Genomic DNA, 26,048 nt, shown 5'->3' with positions numbered 1-26,048 from the left:
ATGGCTAACTCTCAGACACAGCTGTGGATAATTTTTCGACTGAACAATTTACCTCCATGGCTTTCTTCAGCTGCTTGGCATCAAACTGTGCCGGTGTCATCATCAGTCCAAGGATCAGCTTGGCCAAGCTTCCCGACAGCTCTGATTTCAGATCGGCCATCAGATCCTGCAAAAGGGATGGATGTCATCATGTTTAACTCTGTCTTCCTCACCAATCACAGCTCCGAGCAGCTAGTGATGGAGGGAGTCATGGCTACCCCCTAATCTTCAGCGCTCCCTGCTGGCTAGCAAGGGGAAAGGTGCAGAATGCAGGAATAAGAGTGGGGAGTAAAGAAGAAATGCCATGGGCAAATACTTAGGCTACCCTGTGCCTCAGTACCCCATCTGTAAAAAGGGGCTAAATACTTCTGCACTTTGTGACATGAGGAGAAAATCCATCAATGAGTGTGAAGTGCAGGTACTATGGAGACATGGAAATGGGCCCAAATTCTCAAGCGTCTCCTCTCATTATGAGTGCCTCTGTTCTGGGATGCCCCACAGGAGACCCCATTTCACAGGCAGGAGCTCAGCTCTTGGAAGATCAGACCCCAAGTTGTCTAAAGTTGGACACTCAAAACTTGAGGCATCCAAAAACTGGGGCCATTTTGAAAACATTTGAAAACTTTCCACTAAAGACCAGACTCCTTCCTGACTGGGATTTCTCTCACAGGAAAGGGATAAATACGAAAGATGCTGAACTCTGTCTGTGAGTCTTTCCCCTCTCACAGCTTCCTCAAGCCTGGGGGAGACAGAGGAGACAGTAGTGGGGATAGAGAAGGTGAAAATGAGAAACCAGACGGAAGGGAAAGAGCAGAAAGGACAGGAAGGTGGCAGGAAGCGTCAGGGGAAAGGAGCCTGCGTCATTACCCTGCCAAAGTGAGACTTGTAGGTTCTCAAGATCTCCTGTCTCTGAGCGTTGCTCCTCTGTGTGACCACATCAATGATGGCGCCTTCGTCAGTGCCTGCAGTGACACAGAAACCAGCCCACGTGAAGACCAGGGGACTTCGCACTGCGGGGATGGGCCTGAAGGACAGGTAGGCACAGACTGAGCCAGTCTAGGCTCTAGACAGGGCCACTCAACAAAGTCCAAGCTCCTGAGACATGTTTGCTGCCATAAGGCCTGTGAGGCGGAAAGATGGGTGTCTAGGGGACTGGGAGCTCCACTATCTAGACCCTTCTTCAGCAGGATTGTGAGGGGCTTGGGGCAGAAGCCTTCCCCACCCTAAGGCCGTTTCTAACAACAGGCCTGGTATTCAGAGTCAGTCAGCACAGTACCTCCAAGGCAGTGGTATCACACGATCACCCCAAATTGGCAGCACTCCCCAGGGCTGGGCTTGTGCAGCGTCTGCCAGTCATGGGGAGAACCTGACCAGAGAGCTGAGTATAGTTGGCAACAGCAACTTCCTCCAGCAAAACAATCGGACACTCGGGGGAGAATTTTCAAGTGTCTAGAAATCAGTGAGGAGCAAGTCCCATTTTCAAAAGTGACTTAGGCGCCTAAATCCCACTGAAAGTCTAATGGGTCTTTTCTAGCTCGGGTAGCTACGATTCTGGGAATCTCCCCTACCAGGAGAAAGGTGAGGCTACAGCTAACTGTTCGGTTGACATTAACCCTGCTTCCTCCTGATCCACAGTGTGTCAGCCATGGCACCATGACTCAGGCTTGTGGGGCTACAAATAGGAAAGTAGACGTACAGGCCTGGGCTGTGAGACCCTCCCCCTTGCTGGGTTTCAGAGGCCAGGCTCCAGCCAGAGCCCAAGTGTCTACACTGCTAGCCCTGAGAGCCAGAGTCAGGTACCCCAGACACTTTCCTCAATGTAGACACCAAAGGGTCTGATTAGTTTATCAGCCTGCCAGCGAAGGGCTGTTCCCTACTGTATGTTCTCCAGTCTAATTTTCAATGATCTAAGAGATGGGCTTTAGCTGTCCAGAGAGAGAGAGACACTCTGGGAGATCCCACTGGCAGGAAGTGTCCTGATATTTAGTCTAAATTTCCCTTTGATCACATTTAATCACATCCTCTGATATCCCTCCTGGGCCATCCCAAACAGCCCCTCCCTTCCTACTTGTAGACCAGAGCTGGGTGAATTGAGAGCAACTATCCACAAACATCTCAGTCACCCAGGTGCTCCTCTCTTCCTGTTTCCTTCCCACAAAGATGTGCACAAGCAAAGGGCAGGAACCCAAGTGTTCATGAGAAGGGGATTTGTGGCCCATGGCCCAGAATCGTCTACTCAGGAATCAAAGTTTGTTCCCTGACTAAATAAAATTCATATTGGGTGGAAGTAGCGTCTAAAAGTTAGACCATCCAATGGGAGAACAGAAAAAAAATCACATGACTTTCGTGACCAGTCACACCCGTGCAAATCTCTAACACTTGAAGACATACTCACTGGTGTGAAGAGTTTGCAGATGCCTTTTAGGCTGAAATATGTTTGCAGAAAACAGGCAAAACAAAGTCTGTCTGTTGAAGGACAGTGATATGGAAAATGGGCCAAACTCTCTGCGTAAATCCTTCACTACAAGCTTTGCACTCTACGCAGCTCCAACTCCAGTTGCCTGAGCCAATGCTGACAGTTCTTTATTCCAGTCCATCTGCAGAATTATGGTTCTAGATCTTTATGCAGATAGTCTCAGACCTTCACGGGTTTTCTGCTCTAGAATCCACTGGGGAGAGGAACATTTCCCCATAAGACAGAGGAGATAGGGCCGCTCACCTTCCACCAGGGCCCACAGTGTCCTACTTACCAAGTCCCTTCATTGCCTTCCTCAGCACCTTTGCGTCACCGTCAGCATTAAAGTCTGCAGCCGGGCGCATGGTTCCTCTCAGCTGCAGAAAGGTTAAGAGGTTTTAGATTAAATCCAGAAGCCCACTGGGCCAGGAGAGGAGAAGAAACAGAGGGAGAAGGCGTGTTAACCAGCAAGCCAGAGGCAAAGCAGCTAGTGGGATTAGAAAGCAGGTGGGGGTGGGGGTGTGGATGCTGAGCCAGCAGTGTCCAGATACTGGCCCCCCGGGAAGGAAATAGCCAAGAAGCCCTGAAGAGGAGGCGCTGTTGCTTGTATAAATACCATCCTCGCCTCATGCTGCACGAGAGCCAGACTGGGCTTCACCACCTCACACGCCAGGCAAAGGGACAGAGCTGAGAACCAGGAATCAGCAGCACAAAGGGGATGAAAGTCTTTCCCCTCCCTCATTAGGCCAAATTCTACCCTCGGGTGTCCTCATGCAGCTCCCACCAACAGGAACAGAGCCGTCCGTGCCCCTCCACAGGCTGACTGGGCTGGGAAGGTCCTTGCCACCCAACCCAACCCTGCTCCTCATCTAATACTCTGCCAGGCAACATTCCCAGGGGGCTCCTTGAAGCCTCGCTGCTGGGGACTGAGCCCCCTGGTCACACACACAAGATCTGCAAAAGGTTCCTAGAAGATCTGCCGCGCTGCCATTCCCCAGGGTGTCCATCCCCATCACCTTCTCCCCTCCCCCCCCCAGAGCCCTGGGATGTCTCATCAGTGCAACACCATTAATGTGGTGAACACAAGGCCCCTTGAGCCCCACTGCTGCATGTGCAGGAGACCTCCGTGAGGCACTGAAGCCAAGCTCCAGATTGCACGCCGTGTACGGTGCTGACATGGCACTGGACAGCACCAGCACCCAGCAGGATCCACCAGGCTTGCATTTCAGTGTTAGCAACATGTGTTAGCAGATACACGTGCTGCTGCGGCGTGGGGGGAAGAGCATCCAGCACTTCCGGGGTTAACTCATCACTGGAAATCAGAACCTCAAGGGAAACCTCGTGTTAATATGCATGGTACAGACGTCTGATTGGCCAGGGCAGCAGCCAGTTAGAAGGTGCCAGCGCGCAGAGGGAGGAAGCTGTGATTTCCAAGCTAGCAGGGAGCAGAGGAGGAGGGATTGGAGTGGGTTCTGACCTCTACTTTAGCCACTGCACTAAGCTCCCACATCCGATAGGCCACCTGCGCAGCTTCAGGGAAGAACTCACCTGCGGCGCTGAAATGGGAGGGGATAGGACGTCAAGGACAGTGAGCAACTGGGGAACTCACCAACGCAGGACAGATCAGCCAGCACCATAACCCAACCGCTGAGTGATCCCACGCCAGAACAGCCCACACCATCACCCGATCTCTAATGCCCCCAAGTCAAACCAGCCGACACCATCACCCGATCTCTAATGCCCCCAAGCCAAATCAGCTGACACTGCAATTCAGTTCCTAATGCCCCTGGGGGCAAATCAGCCGCCACTCTAACCCAGTCCCTAAATGCCCCTCAGGACAGATCAGCCAGCATCCCAACCCAAATCTGCAGCCCTTTCCCCACAGCCTGAATCTTAGCGTGACCCAGAGCTGCTGAGACAATAGTGGGGCTTTTGTGCATTGTCAGGATAAAGCGACCGGATGGGGCGGGTGAGTTGAGCCTTGGGGGCAGAGGTGTTTTTCACGCTAGCATTGCCATGACTCGGGGTGCACTGCATCGCCGGTTCAGCTGCTTCCCTGCGCTCTGGGACACTGGTAGGTGACGAGGCGTTGGCTCCATAACCTGAGCGATCGGTGGGCCGGGAACAGGGCAGGGAGGTTTCTCTGCTCCTTGCGCCCAGCACTGGGGGGACAAGGACAAAGCATTCCCCCCACCATTGCTTACAGCATGGGACCCACTCTAGTCCATATCCTGCATCTGCTGTGCTCCTCCGTTCGCGTCCCTGCCTTCCCCCAGCTGGCAGCGATCGGGTGCCACGGGGGGACCGCAGGACTGTGAACAAGGCTGGGGCTCACATGTGATTGGACAATGGCCCTGTCCCTGCAGGGTGGGGGGAGCTGGGTTGGGTTTTTACAGCTGCGTTCAGGGGCAGTTCCTATGAAAGGAGGCTGTTTCGCGCTGGCACGTCACCAGCGGGAGAGTGACTCAGCTGCAGATGTGGAGGGGGTCCCGTCCCAGTGCAAGCTGGAGATACGGGATACCACGGCACCCCTTCAGCAGCTCCCTCTAGCCCACGGACCGGGCAGCTACAAATGCTTCAGCTCAGTTGGGGCTTCCCCCAAAGCCAATGTCTGACAGGGGCCTCTAGAGGCAACAATTGGGGGCGCGGAGGGGGAATGAGGGGATTGGGACAGGATTATAACCCCTCTGGTTGTGCTGACCATGTGGACTACGGGACCTGCTCCTATTGACGTCAGTGACAGAGGATCATGCCCATGATGTGGATGCTCCACTTTGGCACCAGACCAGCGCTCCGTGCCTTTCCCTGGACTGCAGTGGAAACCCTCCAACAGGGCCCCAGACGGAGCTCCAGTCAAGGAGGCTGGAGAGCCTAGAGTCTGGCCTCCCCATAGACCCCGGGGGACGCTGGCGGGACAGTACAAGGTAGGCAGCGGGCGTGGCAGGAATGCTTACTCATCATCTCCCCCACACAGCTTCAGCAGGGCCTTCTTGTACTCGCCGGACGTGTCGTCCTGCAAAGGAAGAGGCAGAGGCTAAAACCACATGCGTGCACAGGGCAGACCTCTAGCCACATCGCGGAGCCAGGCCCCAGCCGGGGTTGTCTAGCTTGAGCAGGTCATGTGCTTCCCCTGGGCGGAGAGGGGCGTGACGCTGGGTCTCACAAAGTAGCTCATGAGTGGGAGGGGATTTCCTGGCTGCATTCTCCAAAGGAAGCCAGGGCACAAGGCAGAGGGGGGCCGCTTGGGGTGCCACCATCCACCACACTGTGGATTCAGGAACAAATCAGTTTGGTAACATATTAGAAGGAGCTTTAGCCAGCTGGGGGCGGTGGAACCCCAGAACTCACTGCAGTTCTGGGGGTGTCCAGACCAGGAGGGGAAAAAAATCTAGTCAGAGCCTTCCAAAAATGCCTGAGGGACGATTCCAGGGAGCATCGGAGAGTCTCTCCCTAAAGATGCCTCAGCAGCGAGTGGGGATTAAGGGATTCTGCGCGTCAGAGAAGAGGCTGACAAGAGCTTTTCACAAAGCCAAAATCAACCCCAACAGCTCCCCAATGTTCTCCTGTTGGTTTTCCAAGCCCAGCTCCCTGCCGCCCCTCCTCACACTGTCAAAAGATGGGGAGAGGATGGGATTCCCTGGCCCCACGTGTCTTCCTTACGTATGTGGTTGGGATCAAAGCTGAATTACTGGGTATTCTCCCGGCAGTGCCCTCCTTTTACCTTAATCATGCTGTGCAGGGACTTCTCGTACTTGGTCCTGAACACTTCCCGGATATCCAGCATGTCGATCTCGCTGCGGGAGACCATGACGCGGATCAGCGTGTTGTCCTTGGTCCCCAGCCCCTGGAACGGATGGCCCCACAGGCCACGGCTTAGCCACACAATCATGCCAGAAAGTCACAACTTGTCTGCAGACAATTCGCCAGCTCAGAAAGAGGCGAAACCCTGGACGGGCGGTTCTCTCTGCACTGGTCACCCAGCTGGGCTCCCAGTAACTCGCGAAACCAGCCTAATGCCAGCTAGTCAATGTCCCCGTGGCCCATTGGCAGAATCTCTGCTCATTCACACTGCTTGTCCCCAAGCCCCTGAAAGGTTAATTCCTCTGGAGCTCTGCAATCTTCTCCTAGAGCGCAGTTTCAGAGGAGAGCAACAGTGTCATTACGTTAGCTTGGGCTTGGATTTTCATGGCCAGAATGAATCTGCCCAGACTGTTCCCACCCCTCTGTCCCACGCTCTGCTGAACTCTCCCTGCCCATGCCCGGGTGTTAGAACCCTGCCAGGCCTGCGCCCGGAAGAGAGAGCCCCATGTCTCTCACGGACTAAAGGAAACGGGGTTCATGCCTCGCTAGTGGGGTTTCCCTGACACAGCACCTGCAGAGCCTGGGCTCCTGAGAACGTCCTGCACCACTCACCTTCATGGCCTTGTAGAGCCTTTCAGCAAAATACTCTGGGGTGCTCCGGATGCACTTCACTGCAGGAGAAACAATGAAGGTGAAAAAACAAGAAGAGTCACAAGAGTCCAGTGACCCCGACAGACAGGGCTCCCCATTGGCCAGCAGAGCAGAGTGGTTTCCTTAGCCCTTCTAACCACAGCACTCCAGCTCAGGGCACGGCTGGCTCCTTCAAATCTTCCAGGCTCTCGGTCTCTTCCCCACACCTCCAACACCACATTAGATGCTGCTCCCTAACCCACCCCCAGTTTCCCCTGTACCGTGTCTGTTTTCCTCCTGTCCAAGTATAATTCCCGAGGCTCCCTCTAAGGTGTATTGTAACCCACCCGCAGGACAGTGGTCTCCCTCTAAGGTGTATTGTAACCCACCTACAGGACAGTGGTCACCACTAAAGAGCCAGGATGAGTTACTGTATTGTGATGCCTCAGATGTCGCAGCTGTTGGCTAATCTAGTTAGAGAGAAATGAGCATCGCAGATGCTGCTGTGATGTAATAGCCGGAAAAGGTCTTTTTAATGGTGGGTCAAATCTTGGCGCTCTATTTTCCTGTTGCAGATTACAGGTAACTCCTGTAGACATGGGACCCTCCCAGCTCTTCCTCCTTCCTTACCCTCTACAATAACAGGGGTACGGACTGAAGGAGGACTGCAGGATTTGGGCTTGCATTTACACGCACAGCGCGGAGCTGGCCCGGTGACACAGCAGGGGTTTGCATATATTTCCACGAGTCAGCCTCGCTGCAGGCTCCTCTCCGCCGTCCGGGGCTCTCCAGCCATTCCCTGCACGCTCAGGGGAACGTTACACGTTTTAGCACCAACGATTGTCCACCCAGAATCTCTTTCCGAGACAGGACACCAGACTTGACAGACCCTGACCTCATGCAGTCGGGCAAGTCCCACATTCGTATACATGGGGGGACCCAGTCTGTGTTTTTCCACAGGGATTAGTGTGAAATTTTCAAACTTGGGTGCCTCAAGATGGACACCTGGGGCCTGATCTAAAGCCCATTGATACCATCAGGAATTCTGCCATGGATTTCAGTGGGCTTTGGAGTAGGCCCCATAATCCATGTTAAGGCACCTAAATAAAAGTGGCCCATTTCTGAGAGGTGCAGAGCACCAGGTGTCGTCAGCGGAATCACGGTATCGGTAAGTGCTCAGGTCTCTTCTTCAGAGATTTGGAGACGGGCCCTTCACTTTAAGTCCCCCCGTTTGACCCTTTTGGTGCGAGCGTCTCCTCCGGCCCTGCCCCTCCACCAGACAGCACCAGCTCACCCACTGCCATCATCAGCTTCTCAATGTCCCCAGACAGCTCGCCCCGGATGCTGTCCTCGATGGGCTTCCCGGAAATCTTCAGATACTCGTCAAAGACTGTGGGGTGAAAGCAGGAGAGAGGCCCCGTCACAAGCCACACTGGCATGGCCCAGAGGCGGGGGAATTGGAGGCCAGCGTCTTTGTGGGGGAGCAGACACCACTCTGCATGTTGGGGGCTCTCAGAGGCAGGGATTATTGCCTTTTAGGTGTTTGGCTGGCAAGAGGCGGCAGAGCGTCCGGCTGTTCTCAGGAACCCTGCCCGTGGCTGCGTGGGAGGGTGAGAGGAGGAACTAATCTGTTGTGTTTTCTCTTCACTGCCATATGCCACGGTTGCAGCTCTTCCCCGTGATGCTCCCCCATTGGCCACCAAGAGTGTGTTGGCCACCTGAAATCTTCAGCTGACACGCTGGGGATTGAACCGGGGACCTCCAGAACTAAACGCGTGGGCTCCTACAGCTTGAGCTAAAACCCCCAAACTCTATGGCTTGGGGCTGTAACAACTCATAGCCTCTGTGTACCAGCATAGAAGGTCCCTGTAACCTGCACTCCCCGGCTTGAAGTGGTTTCCATCATATGCAGGGTTTACAGTTATGTTCAGTGGCTCGCAGCACCCCCACTATACAAATGGCTCCACTGCCTGTAACACCCACTCACCAATGGGTCAGACAGGTGCACTCCCCTCCTTTGTGCATTAGCCAGATTGCGAGTCATTCAGACACTACTGCATGAAGGCGGCCAGCCAGTGGCTGGTTTACTCCACTACTTTCACAGCAAGTCTGCTTTTAAGGCAACTACCTTAAATGATGTGGGTTTTAATCAGCAGAGGCACCAATGACAATAATGAAAGCTACGAAGCATGTCTACAGAAACAAAATCCCTTGGGGTGAACAAGTTATTGCAGCCATGAGGCCTGAGAGAAGATGAAAAGGAGCATTCAGGGCTCCCCCAGCAACAGCCCGATAAGATTTTGCCAGAGATGGAATGGGCACCGGAGTTTCCCCCCTCAAAATTCATTAGATCTCATGGAAAACGGTTACTTGTCCTTCCCAGGCGTGACCACCAGATGGCGAAAGCCAGACTGGCTGGCATGTCCACACAGAATCTGCAAGAACTAGCTAGCTGCTTTGTGGTTTGGCGATCTTATGATCACTTTGAAAACAGCTTACCCAGGCGGAGATGCTGTTTGCTTCGGTTTCCCAGGATGTAGATGAACTGGGCCTCGTCTGTGCCCCACTTCAGGTCGCCAGCTTCCAAAAGATCCTTGCAGAAAGGCGAAAACAGCAGCAAAAGCCCAGAGTCAGAGAGTGCTAAAATCCTGAACCCAGAACGAACACGCTCAACACCTGCCTTCAGTGCCAGCTCCAAACCCTAATGCCACTGCTTACAAAAGACAAAGCTCCTTCCCCGTCTCAGGCTCGATCATTTGTTTAACTGACTTCATCTATAGGGACGTTATCAATTCAAAATCTGATTTGTCTTGTCTTCCTTCCCCCCGCCATATCTCACTGTGTCTGTGTGCAGTAAAAACAGTTACAACCGTGCAAGAGCACATGGCTGGAAGAGAGCGAGTGTGTGTGTGTGTGTGTGTGTGTGTGGAGACTTAGGTTCATATCCTGTTTGGGTCACAGCCATGTGTGTTTGTGAAGCTTTCTACTCAGTTCGAAAGCAGCTCCTGGGTGGCTCTTGTCCACACGGCCTCTCAAACGCTGTAAGAAGGGGTGATAAACCTGGCCTGAGCTCCAGAAGTCAGAGCTGAACTTTTCCAGTATGGGGTGTTCGCAGCCAGGGCTTTGGGCCCCTTTCTAGCTGCCCAGACACATAGCAGAGCAATGAATAAACTACAAAAAATGTGCTTAAAACTGAAGTCGGAGGGGCCAGGTTCTCGGCTGGTATAAATCAGCGTCGCTCCGATCTGAACCAGCTGGGGATGCAGCCAGTGCCATGAAAAGCTCATTCTGACCCATCATTCTTCCTGCCAGGGAAGTGAGCCGTCTCAGTTCAGCGACACTTACCTTGGCATCCTGCTCCACCAGGTCCTCGCTCACGACATCGTCCTCCTCCCGCGTGCCCTGCATCAGAGACGAGAGACCAGTGCCTCAGTCACAGAGGAATGAGGGCAGCGGACAGACAGGGGGGAATGGGGAGGGGCGGACAGATCAACGTACCTGAAGCAAAACAACGAGCATCTTCTTGAAGTGACCCGAGGTGTCTCCCAGGACATCTGCCTCCAGCTCCCTCTCGTAGGCTGGAGCGTTGGAAAGGAAAATGGAAAGCACCTCAGGTCTGTATTCAGGTCAGGCCGGAGCCCAACACAAGGCTCCCAGGATCCAGACCCCGGGTTCAAAGGACGTATGTGGAGCTGCTGTCCAGCATGCCACCCCTCTCTCAGATGCAATCAAAGCTGCACTGCCTTTCACAGCAAGCCCCAAACAAGCCAAACCCATTTCAGAGGCACTGCCCCCTGCCAACAACTCCCCTCGCCCCCACAGCCCCATCACCATAGTTTGACTTTTTGGGGGGCGGCTCCAGTCAAGCCAATGGCGCTGTGCATGGGAGGGGGGCAAATTCTGTGCCTGCCAACAGGGGCACCATTTCAGGTTTTTTGGGGGGGAAGGGACAACTTTAACCATGATTCCAAGAGCTACTTAGGCAACTGAAAACTCTATTTATTTATTTTTGCAGTTAATAACTTAGAAATTCTCTGACAGGAGCACTGTATCTAATTCCTATATCAAGAAAGAAAATTAAGTAAATAGTAGACCCACTCAGCTCCAATACTAACATGTTCTGACATCTTGTGGGAAGTCACTTAAGGGACACTGGTTAGGTTTAAAATGGAAGTGTATATTCTTACTCAGCTACTCTTACTAAAGTCAGAAGGGACCATCGTGATCATCTAGTCTGACCTCCTGCACGTCGCAGGCCACAGAACCTCACCCAGCCACTCCTGTGATAAACCCCTAACCTCTGGCTGAGTTACTGACTTCCTCCAATCATGGTTTAAAGACTTCAAGTTCCAGAGAATTCACATTTTAAATCTGCAAGTGACCCCCTGCCCCATGCTGCAGAGGAAGTGAAAAAACCACCAGGGTCTCTACCAATCTGGCCCAGGGGAAAATTCCTTCCTCACCCCAAATCTGGTGATCAGATAGACCCCGAGCATGTGGGCAAAACCCACCAGGAAGATACCGAGACAGAATTCTCTGTAGTAATTCAGAGCCCTCCCCAGCTAGTGTCCCGTCTCCAGCCGTTGGGGATTTTTGCTACAGGCAGTCACTGACAGGCCACACCATTGTAGGCAGTCCTGTCATACCATCCCCTCCATACATTTATCAAGCTCAGTCTTGAAGCCAGTTAGGTTTTTGGCCCCCACTACTCCCCTTGGGAGGCTGCTCCAGAACTTCACTCCTCTGATGGATAGAAGCCTTCACCTAATTTCAAGCCTAAACTTGTTGATGGTCAGTTTATATCCATTTGTTCTTGGGTCCACATTGGTACTTAACTTAAATAACTCCTCTCCCTCCCTGGTATTTGTCGCTCTGAGGTATTTATAGAGAGCAATCCTATTTCCCCTCAGCCTTCTTTTGGTTAGGCTAAAGGGGTTCTCAAACTTCATCGCACCGCGACCCCCTTCTGACAAATTACTACACGACCCCAAGAGGGGGGACCGAAGTCTGAGCCCGCCTGAGCCCCATCGTCCTAGGTGGGGGTGGGGGCAAAGCCAAAGGGCTTCAGTCCCAGGCAGGAGGCCTGTAACCTGAGCCCCGCTGCCCAGGGCTGAAAAGCCCTCAGGCTTTGGCTTCTGCCCTGCGTGAATGGAATCAGGCTTCAGCCCTGGCCCCCAACAAGTCTAAGCCAGCCATGGCGACCCCATTAAAACAGGGTCGCAACCCACTTTGGGGTCCCGACTCACAGTTCGAGAACCACTTAAACAATCCAAACTCTTTGAGTCTCCTCTCATAAGGTAGGTTTTCCATTCCTCTGATCATCCTAGTAGCCCTTCTCTGCACCTGTTCTAGACTGAATTCCTCTTTCTTAAACATGGGAGATCAGAACTGCACACAGCATTCCAGATGAGGTCTCACCAGTACCTTATATAATGGTACTAACACTTCCCTGTTTCTACCTTGCCTGATGCACCCCAGGACCGTGTTAGCCTTTTTCACGGCCGCATCACATTGACAGCTCATAGTCATCCTCCTGGGATCAACAAATACACTCAGGTCTTTCTCCTCCTCTGTCACTTCCAACTGATAAATCCCCATTTTATAGCAAAAATTCTCGTTAATCCCTAAATGCATGACCTTGCACTTTGCACTATTAAATATCATCCCATTTCTATTACTCCAGTTTACAAGGTCATCCAGATCTTCTTGTATGATACTCCCGTTCTCCTCCATATTGGCAATACCTCCCAACTTTGTGTCATCTGCACATTTTATTAGCACACTTCCGCTTTTTGTGCCCAAGTCAGTAATAAAAATGTTGAATAAGATTGGTCCCAAGACTGATCCCTGAGAACGCCACTAGTAACCTCCCTCCAGCCTGAGAGTTGACCTTTCAGCACGACCCATTGTAGTCTGCTCTTTAACCACTTCTTTATCCAACTTTCAGTTCTCCTATTAATCCCCGTTTTCTCCAATTTAATTAATAGTTTCCTATGTGAAACTGTATCAAATGCCTTCCTAACATCCACGCAGATTCGATCTACTGCATTTCCTTTGTCTAAAAATCAGTTCTCTTCTCAAAGAAAGATTTTTCGCTTCTCTAACTCCAGCTGCCCAGCACCAATCAGAAAGCTGAGTACAAAGGCAACATCAACATTTGGGAAGTGCAAGGCCTTCTCCCACCCACGGGCGAGGATGCAGGCAGGTGCCCCCGAGAAGCATGCACAGAGTCTGGAGTGGAGGAGTCCATCTCAGGAGCAGCGGAGGGGGAAACACAGAGAAAGAGGCTATTGGGGGATATTCTAGTTCTGGTGAACCTGTGCCCCATCTGACTTAAATCCTCCCCTGCCCACAGGGCAGTGACTGCTGGCCTCCTGGCCCCAGAGAAGCCGGGACGCCCTTGTCCCCCATGCTAACCGTCTCTGTAGGCTTCCACCAGGTTGTGTATCTGCTGGTTGGTCCGGGATGCCAGGATCTCAATCAGGCATTTCTCGTCGGTGCCAATGCCCTGCAGGCAGGAAACACAACCACCGCGTGAGATGTCACATGCTGACGCCAGGTGGGTATCAGCCGAGAAGGGCAGCCTCTGGGGGACTGCGTCGGGGAGCGGGGATAAGAACACCCGCCCTTAGAGGGGGTAGCCAGAGCTAGGCTATAGTACAGGTGACCCCTTTCACACAGCAAGCATCTGAGTGTGACCCCCCTTATCAACTAAAAACACTTTTTTACATATTTAACACTATTATAAATGCTGGAGGCGAAGCGGGGTTTGGGGTGGAAGCTGACAACTCGTGACCCCCCACGTAATAACCTCGCGACCCTCTAAGGGTCCCCACCCCCAGTTTGAGAACCCCTGGTGTAGCTCATACTGTATTCCAGGATGGTCAGAGCGTGCCCTTTCCTGCCCCTTACCTGAAGGGCGTCTTTAATCTCCTTGGCATCAAAGTATGCCAGGGGCCGCATCAGACCCACAATCAGTCTCTCAAATTTCCCCGTCAGCTCCCGCTTCAGGTCTGCGATCAGGTCCTGGCCACCGGGCACAGAAGGGAGTACGAGGAGAGAGAGAGAGAGAGAGAGAGAAGGATCCATGAATGGCAGACTCTCTGGGAGAAAGGACTTATTAAGACAGCCTCCTTAGCTGTTTGGGAGGAGGTCATGACCTTCTCAGCAGGGCTGCTGGCAGAGTCCGGGCTGGCCATGGGTATCGGAAGGATTTTTCCCACCCTGCCATTAGCTAGTGAATTTTCCCAATGATTTTGCTTTGCTTTGTGTGCCCGTTGCCAGTCAGGCAGGGACAGGGAGAAGCAGGGGGCTGTACACCCTGCATGCTCTGGTTTGGAGGATGCAGCAAAGTCTCCCTCTCCTGCAGATCACAGAGCAGGATGTGTCACCGTCCGATTCTCTGGAGTTACCTTTCCGTAGAGCGATTTGTAGGCCTGGCTGATCTCGATTCTCTGCTTGTTGTTCCTGGACGTTATCAGGTCCAGTATGGCCTCCTTGTCACTGCCTGCAGGGAGACACGTCAGTCACCCTCGTCCCACTGCCTAGATTTGGGTCTGCTCTAAGATCCAGCTTTGCCTGGACCAGAAGCGGATTCCAGCTCTGTGCTGGAGTTGGTAGGACAGAGAGCTGCGACCAGGGCGCACCCATCCACGGCTGGTCTACCTGGGACCAGGGTAATGGACTGATTGGTCTCAGGGACATCACTGGGGAAGGGGGGGCATAGCACACTAGCACAGGGAATGCCCCAATCACTCGTTCTCCCCGTGGAGATCCTGCACTGGGGCACCAGAGACTGTCCCAGGTCAGATCCGGACTGAAGCGCTGTGCCTTCTGCCTGCCTCTTCCCCCCACCAAGATAAGCCATGGGACATTTCCCATAGGAAGGCTGTTGGTGCATCATGAAGCCACTCCAGCACCCTACAAAAACAGGCAGCAGTGCCCTGAAAACACATGCCCTGTGCGTCCTCGTTTACCAATTACATGGAGGCACAGGGAGGTGATGAAGCACCGGAGGGGGCAATACTGAAGGGCTAGGAGAGGCTTTCATGGCCTTCTCCCGCTAATGCTCTCCCTTGCCATCAGAAAAGGGACGATCAGGGCATCCAGTGTCACCCCTCCATTCCGCTCCCACCCGGCCATGCCGCCCCAGAATGCCAGCACAAGGCCTGCTCCAAAGCCACTAACAACGGACACTGGACTGGGCCCATAGCGCGGCGGCAGTGGAAAGTACGCACCGAATCCCTTCATAGCGTTGTACAGCGCCTCTGCATCCTGGCTCGCGTTGAAGTTCGGGAACTCCTTCACGGAGCCCCTGTACCTGCCAGCCTAGAGAGAGGAAACAAGAAAACAAATTGGGAAGCGCCAGCTGGAGGCTCCTCTCCACCGCCTGGCCAGAGCTGGCATGAGGTCATGCCTAGGGAGGTCTAGGTTGGACATCAGGAAAAAGTTCCTAACTGTCAGGGTGGTTAAACACTGGAATAAATTGCCTAGGGAGGTTGTGGAATCTCCATCTCTGGAGATATTTAAGAGTAGGTTAGATAAATGTCTATCAGGGATGGTCTAGACAGTATTTGGTCCTGCCATGCGGGCAGGGGACTGGACTCGATGACCTCTCGAGGTCCCTTGCAGTCCTAGAATCTATGAATCTACGAGGGCGGCAATGTGAATGCGTGGGGCAAACCCAACATCTGATCCACCCAGCCACCACTGAATTCCACCACTGGGCTTCTCACCCAGCCTCCACAGGGGGCCCAGATCCACCAACAGCTGGGGGCATCCCAGACGAGTTACCTCCCTGTGCCCTGATGGAGCCTGGCCTTTGTTTCTGCTCCAGCCTGGCCCTTCTCCGGAGCGAAACAGCTCAGCCCAGCCAGCAGCCAACGGTGCGGCAATCATCTGAGCTCCGGGCCCCTGAGGCAGCTGGACCTGCTCTAACCACAGGGATCAGACCCCAGGATCCTCCCTTCACCCTTAGTCTCTGCAGTCCTAGCTGCTCCAGTGTGCGCGGCTGCTCTGCAGTTCTAGCACAACTAACCAGGCGGGCTTGGCCATCGATTTGGATGGCAGGCCCAGCCAGAGTTGTTCTAGGGAACCCTCAAAAACAAAATGCTTTGGAGAGATGCCAGCCTCCATCCACGGGGGGTTGAGAGGAGGCTCCCTGAGGGGCAGGTTGTCCCATCACTCCTATGAGGTTTCACGCACCTTCCTCTGAAGCATCTATTACTGGCTGAGGTCAGCGATGGGATCCTAGACTAGGTGCAGGGCCGGCTCCAGGCACCAGCCCACCAAGCTTGTGCTTGGGGCGGCACCTGGAGGGAGGCGGCGCGGTGCTCCGGCTCCGGCCGCCGGGGAGAGCGGAGCCCCGGTGCCTGGCTAATTTTTAGCCACCGACGCCTTCCTCTCAGCCCAGCGCTGAATCAGCCATCACAGAGGCAGAATCATCTACAAAAGAGCTTGTGCGGGAGCACGGAAGCAGGACCACTGTAAACAGCTGAGGCCCTACTGGACAGCAGATATGACACCCGATTAGCAGCACTCACTCAACCACCACAATGGTTCAGTTCAAGGAACTGAAGAGAGACCACAGCAGGGAGAAGCAGCTCTTCAAAAAGCAAGCAGTAGCATCGCTTTTGCTAGAGTGTGGGGAGGCAGTAGGGGCTGGTGACTCAAGCAGGAGACCGTGAGCCTGTTTTTAGAGCACCTCTGCTCTGGCTGTGTGCACAGTCTCTGGCACGGCTAATAAGAGAAGCCGATCACTCTCCCTGCTGCTAGGGCAGGATCATGTTGCGGGTGATTCATCGGCAGGGCACGGCTTTATCCCTGCTTTCCCGTAACAAAGATCCTGAGGTCCCTTATTCCCTGTGTGAGCCGCTTCCCGCACAAATGCTTTGGAGAGACGTGAATAAACGTTACAAGGCCAAGCCACCGGCAAAGGAGTCACTTGTCACCGGCTCCCGCAGAATGTGTGTGGGTGGGGCGTGTTCTCTGTGGAGACTTATCTCAGGGGAGAGCTCAGAGCAGGGGCCCATCGGGTGGCTAATCAGGTACCAGCAGAACTTCTTTCTGCCTGGGGTGGCATAGATCACCCTGGCAGGGGCACACTCAGCACCCACCACTCGGGCAGAGGTTTAATCGTACCCAGCACTGACAGGACACTTCATAGTCCCAATGTGCTTTACAAACATTAACCTGTTCACCCTCACAGCCACACCACTCTGAGCCCGGTGGAGAAACAGAGCCACAGAGAGGCAAAGTGCCATGGGCAAGGCTGCACAGCGCATCAGTAGCGGAGCTGGGAACAAAATGCAGGAGCCCGAAACTGTGCTGTATATATACGCACTTAGTAGGACTGGAGGGCCCCTTTGGCACTGAATGGGGGGAGGGGAAGCAGAGGCTGCTCCATGCTAGTAGTGAGCTTTCTGGGGCAATAACATCCCCCACTCCCATTCCTGCCTGGCTGGGAATGAGCCTGGGGGACTGCCTTCCTTCTTCCCCCCCCAATTCCTCAGCTGTTTTATTTAGTGCATAGGCTATAAGACTCCCTCCTGCTCCCATCCCCCACTTCTGAGTCACATCGGCCTCTAGACAGCTGGAGCCCTTGATGCTATAAATAGGCAGGCAGCTCCGTGGAAGTCGAATTCCCTACACAGCTTCACTCCTCCTCACACAGCCTCAGCATCCACCCTGGGCCCAGTGATCCCTGGGTGCACATGCTCACTGCCCAGCACCCTATGCTCTTGCCACCTCTCTCTCGGGGAGGGGGGGGTCACTTTCTTTACAGCGTGAATATTTGTCTGTCGCTTTAAGGGACTTCCCCTGTTTTGGGGACAAGACTTCCCCAGTGGATGAGATGAGAGAACGCCAGCTTCCCACCCACATGTCCTGCGGGGACACCTGGACACCCCCAGGGAGGGGAGCGGTGCTGACCCTTTGCCAGTGTGACAGCCACCATCTTGGCCAGCACTGGGATTGAACCTCTCGATCCAGGAGCACAAGGCCTTGCAGCCTGAGCTCAGGAGCCAGGCTGTCCAGCGAGGGGCTCTAACAGACTCACACCTTTTGTGGAGCGGGCACCAACAGGGAGACATAACACACGCTGACCAGTGGCTCCTGGGTGCGTTGCAGCGGGAAGAAGCGCCAGCCCCAGATGCACATGGGGGCTGCGAGGGATCAGGTGGCAGGAGCCCTCCAGCAGTGACAGGCGAGGGTGCATGCAGACCTCACTGACACCAGAGATGGGATTTTCCACCCCTCCGCCCCCCTGGAGCGCGGCAGTGCGTGGGTGTTTGCTAATGGAGCTGCCAGATGGCAGAGGGCGAAGGGACTTGCTCTCTTAGCAGAACGGAGTTGTTCTCCTTCAGGGGAGTTGCCAGATCGGTTTCCTCTAGGCAGGATGAGAGGCCAGGCTGGGACGTAGTGGGATCGCTGAAGTGCCCACTAAGGACGGGGCCGAGCAGGCAGAAGGACCCTTCCCCCAATCCGATATAAGTGCAGGGTTTGTAGCAAACAGCCCCCACCTGTGGCTGTTAAAGGTCTCCCCCAGATGGCTGTCCCTGCTCCAGGCTAGAGGAGTGGTGGTGACCCTTCCCTTCGCTCACACTCGCCCCCCTCTTCCCCCTGTCTACACTACAACAAAAGGTTTGGCAACAAGCTCTGGATTAGAACTTCTCGAGCTTCCAGCAACCGCCTGGCATCCAGCCACAACCGTCACCCCCGGCATTTTAAAAACAGGGGTTGCACCACTTGCTTGGAAAACCAGGGAAGTGGGACCAGGCTGTGATCCCCATTAGACCAGTGTGAATCAGGAGTCAGTCCTTCGGTTTCTGGGAAGTTGCTCCGGATTTACACTGCGGTGGCTGAGACCAGAATCTGGGCTGAAGGCCATGAACTGGTCTGATCTATAACCTCCCTGGGGTGAATGAGAAGTTTGTGCTACACGCCACTTCTTTTGTCCCCACAGAGGCTCCTGACTCCCTCGCCCCCCCTTTTTTCTTCTATTTTTCCTTTCCTTTCTTTTTCTTTCTTTCTTTCTTTCTTTCTTTCTTTCTTTCTTTCTTTCTTTCTTTCTTTTCCTACTAGTTCTTTTTTTCCATCTGTGTTTCCCTCTGTCTTTCTTCCCAGCCCCACTCAGATCACAACCATTTGGATCGTCCGGTGCCTCTGCTTTGTGTTTACACAGAGTGCTAGCCGAAGGACGAAACACCATAAACAGTGTCTGTCAGCAAGATCTCAAGCCTCATGACTCGTGGATGAAAAGCAACGCCAGCTGCCAAACTTGTGGTTGCTTTCCTGCTTCTCAGCCTTACAAAGAAACTGCCCCCACCCTGAGCAGAAGTCCTGAGTTACCCAGTACCACCATGGCAAGAATTATGAACTGGGTCGGTGGATTGTACCAACCTGTTAGCTTCACTAACATGGCCCCCTGGCAAAATATGGGATGGACTCTTGGTAGCCAATCCTTTAAGCCAGGACTGGCTGCTTTACATTGCCAGAGAGGCACAAAACCCCTGGAGTGAACCAGTGAATCTGTCCCAAGGACAAAATGGTGCACGGGGGATCCCTGAGCCTCTCCATTTCTGTAGAGGAGTCGGCAGGAGGTAACCAGTGCTACGACATGTCCCGTGGGCTAGAGCTAGTACCGTACCTTGCTTGTGGGCGCCATGGCTTCTGGGTCAGAATCAACGAGGGAGGAGGAAGAGGAAGCTGCAGAAGAAAAGAAAAACGTCAGGCAAAATGTCCTTTATGACTTTGGTGGGGGTTGTGCTCTCAGTCACAGCAATGTAAATTCGGAGTCAGGGGATCCACTCCAGATTTACACCGGCGTAACCGAGGCCAGACGTTTGGTCCGTTATGTCCTTTATTGGCCCCTATCCGAGGCTTGGCCAAGCTCACACACACAATACAGTTGCTACAGGGCACGGATGCCTCTGTCGGGCAGAGATGCTGCGCAGATTTTCCCTGCCCTTTATCCCCTCTCTTCCCTAGAGCCATTCTGCATGTATTGATAGACCTGGCGGGCAGAAATCCTGCTGCCATGCGCTGGCACATGGAGCAGCGTTCCAAGAAATCCGCATTCACCAGTGAGAGCAGCAGTTTTCTGCAGCCCGTTTTGCTTCGCTCTCGGTCCCTGGCGTTCTGCTCCGCGCCAGGCAGCCTGGCACAGACAGACACAGGAAGGGGACAGGAGGGAAGGAAGAAACACAAAGTAAGTTGCACTTGAGTCAGCAAGGCGCAGAGCGTGGTCCCTGGGGAACGTTGCCATTGACAGCCCACTCCCCAATGGAAAGCCTGCTAGAGCAACTGGCTTTTCAGCACAGAGCACTGAAGTCTTGCACCGAATGGCAGGAGACCTGGTTACCTAGGAGACCTCCTCTCCCTCTCTGCATCCTGAGTGGTTGAGATTCTCTTGCTGTTGCTTCCTAGGGTTGAGCTCTCCATGGCTGGCGGGAGATGATCCCTCCCCAGAGCCCATGTTTGGGCAGCATCACACAACGGCCCATGGCAGCTTTGTCCCTGGCTGATCGCTGCGGGGTGTTCTGTCTCTTGTCAGACGCTCAGTCTCCATCGCTTTGCTGGCGACAAGTTACTGTCATGGCCCAGTTCAATTTTTAAGACCTCCTTCTGCTGGCACTAATTTACGTAGGTGATGGGCCCAACCCAAAGCCCATTGAAGTCAATGGAAAGTTTCCCACTGAATTCAATGGACTCTGGATCAGGCCCTGTGTGTTTTCATCTTGCTGTAATTAAACCTCGGCACTGCTATGGCAACAGGTGTTACAATAAAACAGTCGGACCCCACAGGAGCATGTCAGGAAGATTCAGCTTTTGCCATGAATACAAAAGTTCCCCTATTCCTGCTCCAGTCACCTTGTATTCTCCTCTCCCTCTGCTTTCCCAGCTGTTCTCTCTTACCTACGTCATTTACTGGAGAACGCCTCTAGGGGAGGAACGAATTGCTCTGGACAGGTACAGAGCAGGCAGCGCTGAACAAGCTTCCCCTCCAGGATTCTGCCAACGCATCTCAGGCCTGGCCTGCGCCACCCCCTGCTATTCCAGTGCTTGGCTTCTCCCAAGAAAGCCACCCACCATCCCAGCAGACAGGTTTCATGTGGGATCTAAGCCCCGTTCAAGCCCAGGATCATCAGGAGTGGAAACCGAAGGCCGGATCCTGGCCTGCTCAGCCGTTTTTCCAAAGTCCTTGAAGTCAACCGGAGTTTGCCTGAGCGTGGACCTCAGAATCGGGCTCGATATGGACAGCACTTGATATTAGGAGCCAGCGGAACGCCAACCGTCTCAGAGACATTTTCCTCTGGAACAACGTCATGCCATCTTGGCTTGGCATCGCCCTGTGGTGAGCTCAGCTCGCATATCATCCTCCTTTGCACTGCGATAGCGTCCACAGCCCAGGGGCTGCATCCCCACGAGGAGAGGATGCTGCGCTGGCCCCAGAGATATCGCAAGACACTCAGACACATCTTACAAAATCTTGGGGCAACCCTGCCAGCCGGAGAGCCATCCAGGGAGACAGGGTTGGCTGGGGGAGCAGGGCAGTGGCCCCCGGGTACATACACGTCCCAGAGCACCAGTTCCAATGCTGGCCCTTTCAGAACACAAGAGAGTTGGGCTCAGTCTCGCCTGGTTTGGCACAAATGGGGCAAGTGAGTCCCAGGCTACAGCGTATAGGGGGCCCGTGTGAGAGAGAGAGCAGGCTGGAGAGGGCTCTCCAGAGCTCCCAGGCAGAAGTCCCAACAAACACAAGCCTGCAGGGGGCAGGAGCTGGAGAGGAGAGGTTAGGGGAGAGCAGGCCCATGGGGGGAAAGCCTCATCAGGGACAGAGCGAAGAGCCCTACACCAAAGGTTGTGACGCACCGGAGGCTGGGTGGATGGCTTGTGTGTTGAACGCTGTTAAGAAGCCAAACTCCCAGCAGGGGAGGGTTATTGTGACTACGCCTGCAGTGGGATGCTTACCAGGGGGAGAAGGGAAACTGAGGCAGCAGCAGAGGTCAATGCCTGACGGAGGAAGCCCCTGCTACAAGTGACGACCTCACAATCCAGACCCCCTGAGGTGGGGTGTTGTGTTCAGAGACCTGGCAGGGCGGGATGGGGCTGCGCTGCGTTCTAGAGAGCAGCTGGTTCGCTCCCTGTTCACCATTTCATCCCGCAGGCCCTCGAGAGACAGAATCCCACCTCAGCTTCAATCAGTCCCTTATTTCTCCGGGGAGCCCGGGGCTAGAACCAAGTGCCACATTTCAAGGTCTGCAGCGCGCTGTGCAGCTCCCTCTCACGGGCCCCTCACTCCATCTAGACTAGAAATCAAGCCGGATGCCAGAGACATACAGAGACCCGAACCAAGGAAATACACCTCGGTTTCCATGGCAGCGCATCCTACTCCTACTTTAAGATAGATTTTACACCAACGGAAACAAGCCCTCACCGCTAAAGTCACTGCCGGTCACCAGGCAACGGACACCCCGTCCCCCCAAGGGGGAGATTCACCAAAGAGGGGGAGCCATTTTCATTTTCCTCGGGACTAGAGAGAAGCAGAGGATGATGGAGGGAGAGAAGCAGCTGGATAACGGAGCCTGGAAATGAATGAGTCTATTGAGTGTTATCTGACACCCATCGGGTCTCGGGACAACTCGTATCCACCCGCAACTTCCTGGAGCCAATGCGCCATGTTGCAGGAAAATTCAATCCTGGCAAAGCCCCAGAGCAGCAATTCGGGCTGGGAGCACTTTTCAAAAACATACGTTGGATACATTTCACTTTCCATCCTGTTCACTTCCCCAAAGCCTGTGTGCGCACGGCCAAAGCGAACTGCATTCAAACAGGAGGCTCTTCTCCCGCACTGCCCCAGAAGAGCCTGTGGAGAGGTCGTCCGGCTGGATTTCGGACACCACAATCATCTCCAGGGGCAGCAGGAAGGGTGGGCTTGCCTCATTGTTCCTCATGAGGCGAGGAGTCAGAAGTCCTGGGTTCTCTTCTTGACTGACTGCCACCGACTTCCTGGGTGACCCCAGGCAAGTCACTTAACCTCCTCCGTGCCTCAGTTTCCCCCCTGCTAAAATGGTGATAACAGTATGGTCTCCGGAGAGCGTTGCAGTGCTCTCCAAACATGAATGAAGTGCTTTGAGATGCTACAGAAGCATCCGGCATCGTCACAGTTTTACTTGTGATTCTGAGAATTCCTTATGATTCTTATGCTCTGCTGCGAAACTCGGCGGCCTCTTCAGCCCCCTTTGCTTTCCTATCCTCTTTCTGAAGGCACCCTCTTGGTTGCAGCTCTGCCCAGAGAGGGTGGGAGAGAAATGTCTGGCGGGGGTGGAGAGCGCACAGCTCAGATCTCCAATGAGAGAGCGCGGCTCGCAGGAAGAGGCCTGGCTGGCTCCTGGCTGACAGCCTGGCCCTGCATTGCAGTCTGGCTGCAGGGCAGGGATCCAAAAACCAGCCGGAGTCACCCCTTAGCCTCCAGCAGCACGCGCTGCGCTGTCTGACCACGAACTGGCCAAGAGGCACAGAACTCTGCCGTTTTGCTAGTCTGCACTGGCCAGGCCCAGGGCGGTGCTGACGTGGGCTTTCACTGAGACTCATCGCCTGCCATATTTTCTCAGGGCCAGCTCCAAAACCCGGGCTTTTATCCACAAATGCTGAAGCCAGCAAGCCCAGAGAGTGAAATACCAGGAACGTGCAGGGCTCAGGGTCCAGAGCAGCTGAACTGACAGGCTTTGCAAAGGGTGGCCAGCACCTGCCACAGCTCCAGGAGGGGTAGAGCTATGCGGGGGTGGCGTTGTGTGAGGGTACTTGCATAGATGGGGCCCCTCCCCGGGGCCCTGGGTGGGGGAGGGGGCTGCTTGTGAATACTGCAGCGAGGAAATGAAGAGACTTGTACCCTATGAAAGCTTCCTGCCTGACTTCCTCTGATACAGATCACCTGCCCGGGTCTGGCTCCCAGCTTTGCATGCAGCCCCAGAGAAATGTGCAACAGACACAGCCAAATTCATCTCACTGGGGTCTGATAACTCCCGACAGCACCTGGATCCCCTCTGGGGCAACACCACCTCACTGGAACGAACAGCTGCTCAGGGTTGCAGCTGGCCTTCCGCATTATCCCCGTTCTTGGATGGGAGCAGGCCATGCCGGAGTCACCACAGCTCCATCCAGCACTGCTTTTTAACATGCTCCTGGTCCTCCTGGCCCTAGGGGAGGCGCCTCTCCCATGACAACTGCCTAGGCAAGGTCCAGCTATGCAAAGACCCAACGACAAGAGCCAATCCCCACTTGGGCCACTCATTGGAAGCCAAAGACAGGCCAATGGGGGATGAAATAGTCAACGCGCCGTTGTGCCGCACAGCCTCGCGCCTGCAGCACGTCAGGGGCAGACGGGACCCCTACTTGGGGGGCTGGCCCCACACGACCATTCGGGCTGCCGCCTCTCCTGGCAAGCGCAGCACATTCCCTGATTGCTGAACACCAGGAAAAGCGACCTAGACCAAGGGAATTAACGGAAAGCCCTGATGGCCGGGGGCGGGAGGGGGGGATCTGGGAGGCGGTGCCGGTGTGTCCATGTTTGCCGGCTCTTGGGCGGACAAAAGGATTCACTGCTCATTATGCTTTAGGAGAGCTTATAGGGATTTTCTCACAGCACCTAATAAATAATTTACCAGAGCGGAGAGCTCTCTGCTGTTGCATCCAGGGTCTCTGGGCACTCAGCAGCCCCTCCCCACATCCTTTAAATCCTCGGTACAGTGGCAGGATAATTGTCCTGAGCTCCTTTTCCCCAAAAGGGCCAGTGAAAGCCGTGGTGCACAGGCCAGCCACAGCCCCTGTGTTTTATTGACGGATTCACGGCCCCGGCCAGCCTGGCCCACCTTTGCACGGCTCCTTTAAGCAGCAGGGCTTTGGTTTTACATTCTTCCCAGCCCTGCAGATTCATGCCAGGGTGCAGCATGGACAGAGAGACAAGAGGCCTAGGGGTTATTCTGAAAGCTTGCAGGCTGGCAGCGGTATTGTGAGAACACACTCTGCCAGCCTCAGGAGGGGTTTACTTCTGCTTTAGACAGGAGGGGGTTTTCAGAAAGTCATTCGCGGAGCAAAAGTGAAACCACAGGCTCTACCCATCCCCCTGGAATCGGGGCGTTGTCTCCAGGACCTCCTGCACCAGCCCTTTGGGGCTCGTCACGTTAAAAGGGCGGCAAATGAAACATCGGGAGGGTTAAAAAAAGATGCACGAGCCACCTCAGAAGACAGAGACCCGGGACGCTACACATCCAGTGCAGTCTGGTTTTTTTTAATTCAACTTAAGCCTTAGGACAAGTGATCCCAGCTCCCCAAGAACTGTCCCAGAGCTCAAGCATCTCCCCGCCGGATAATGAATCTTTTAAAAATATACATTATAAAATAACTATTGCACGGGACGTTTTATGAAACAGGAGGGCAAAATTTCCTGGGAATCCGCTTTCCCCAAACCAAGTTCACGGATGTAACCCATATCCCAAGGAGTATGTCACTGGGATTTTTGTCTTTTTCTGTCGTCTGCCCAAATACTGGGACAAGCAAAGCTAAGCAAGGCTTATCCTTGTGGCTGGGTTTTGCACACACACAGACACCTCGGGGAAGGGGCCCGGAACACACCCACTAGCTCCCAGCCATCTCTGGTTACAGAAACGCTACCCATTTCCCCCAAACTCCCAGCGAATTGGAATGGGGCTTGCTCTCCGTCTGGAGAGTGCCAGGTAGACTTATGGTGATTTTCATTAATAATAAATAATCATTAATTTACTCTAAAGAGCAAATAACCCTGAAACTCACCAGCAAGCCAAACATTTTGCAATGCACATAGGAGGGGCTATTGATTTGCCTTTAGTCCAGTGGCTTGCCAGACCCCCTTCCCCGCAATCAGCCCTGGCACTCTCCAGCTTCCCCTCTCACTAAGGATCGACCCTTTTCCCGGGCTCAGACTTACATGTCCTGCCAAGGCCTCTTCCCCGGAGCAGCCTTTCTCAGCCTGCAGTGAGACAGTCCAGGAGCTGTGCAGAGCCGCGCTCGGTATGGCAGTGTGCAGCCTGCCCTCGTTGCAATGCAGCTGTTTCCTCTCCTCCGGTGGAGCGACGTCACACGCTCC

At 54.1% G+C, this 26,048-nt stretch overlaps 1 protein-coding gene across 2 annotated transcripts in view; it reads right to left on the bottom strand.

Moving 5' to 3' along the window:
- Positions 1-26,048, bottom strand: part of ANXA6 (annexin A6) — a 39,363-nt gene extending 13,315 nt beyond the window's left edge. For both annotated transcript variants that reach the window (XM_034778618.1, XM_034778619.1), the window contains exons 1-17: positions 25,890-26,048; positions 19,572-19,630; positions 15,163-15,253; positions 14,338-14,432; positions 13,838-13,951; positions 13,343-13,433; positions 10,424-10,503; positions 10,271-10,327; positions 9,425-9,518; positions 8,220-8,315; positions 6,908-6,966; positions 6,216-6,338; positions 5,449-5,507; positions 3,972-4,050; positions 2,790-2,871; positions 907-1,001; positions 53-166 (exon numbers count right to left, since the gene is read on the bottom strand). In XM_034778618.1, the coding sequence (XP_034634509.1) occupies positions 53-166; positions 907-1,001; positions 2,790-2,871; positions 3,972-4,050; positions 5,449-5,507; positions 6,216-6,338; positions 6,908-6,966; positions 8,220-8,315; positions 9,425-9,518; positions 10,271-10,327; positions 10,424-10,503; positions 13,343-13,433; positions 13,838-13,951; positions 14,338-14,432; positions 15,163-15,253; positions 19,572-19,589 (1,347 nt within the window). In that variant the 5' untranslated portion in view covers positions 19,590-19,630; positions 25,890-26,048. The remainder of the gene's footprint in view (positions 1-52; positions 167-906; positions 1,002-2,789; positions 2,872-3,971; positions 4,051-5,448; positions 5,508-6,215; positions 6,339-6,907; positions 6,967-8,219; positions 8,316-9,424; positions 9,519-10,270; positions 10,328-10,423; positions 10,504-13,342; positions 13,434-13,837; positions 13,952-14,337; positions 14,433-15,162; positions 15,254-19,571; positions 19,631-25,889) is intronic.

Source organism: Trachemys scripta, chromosome 8 (assembly GCF_013100865.1).
Source record: "Trachemys scripta elegans isolate TJP31775 chromosome 8, CAS_Tse_1.0, whole genome shotgun sequence".
Classification (NCBI taxonomy): domain Eukaryota; kingdom Metazoa; phylum Chordata; order Testudines; family Emydidae; genus Trachemys; species Trachemys scripta.
This window is presented reverse-complemented; position numbering and strand designations above follow the sequence as displayed.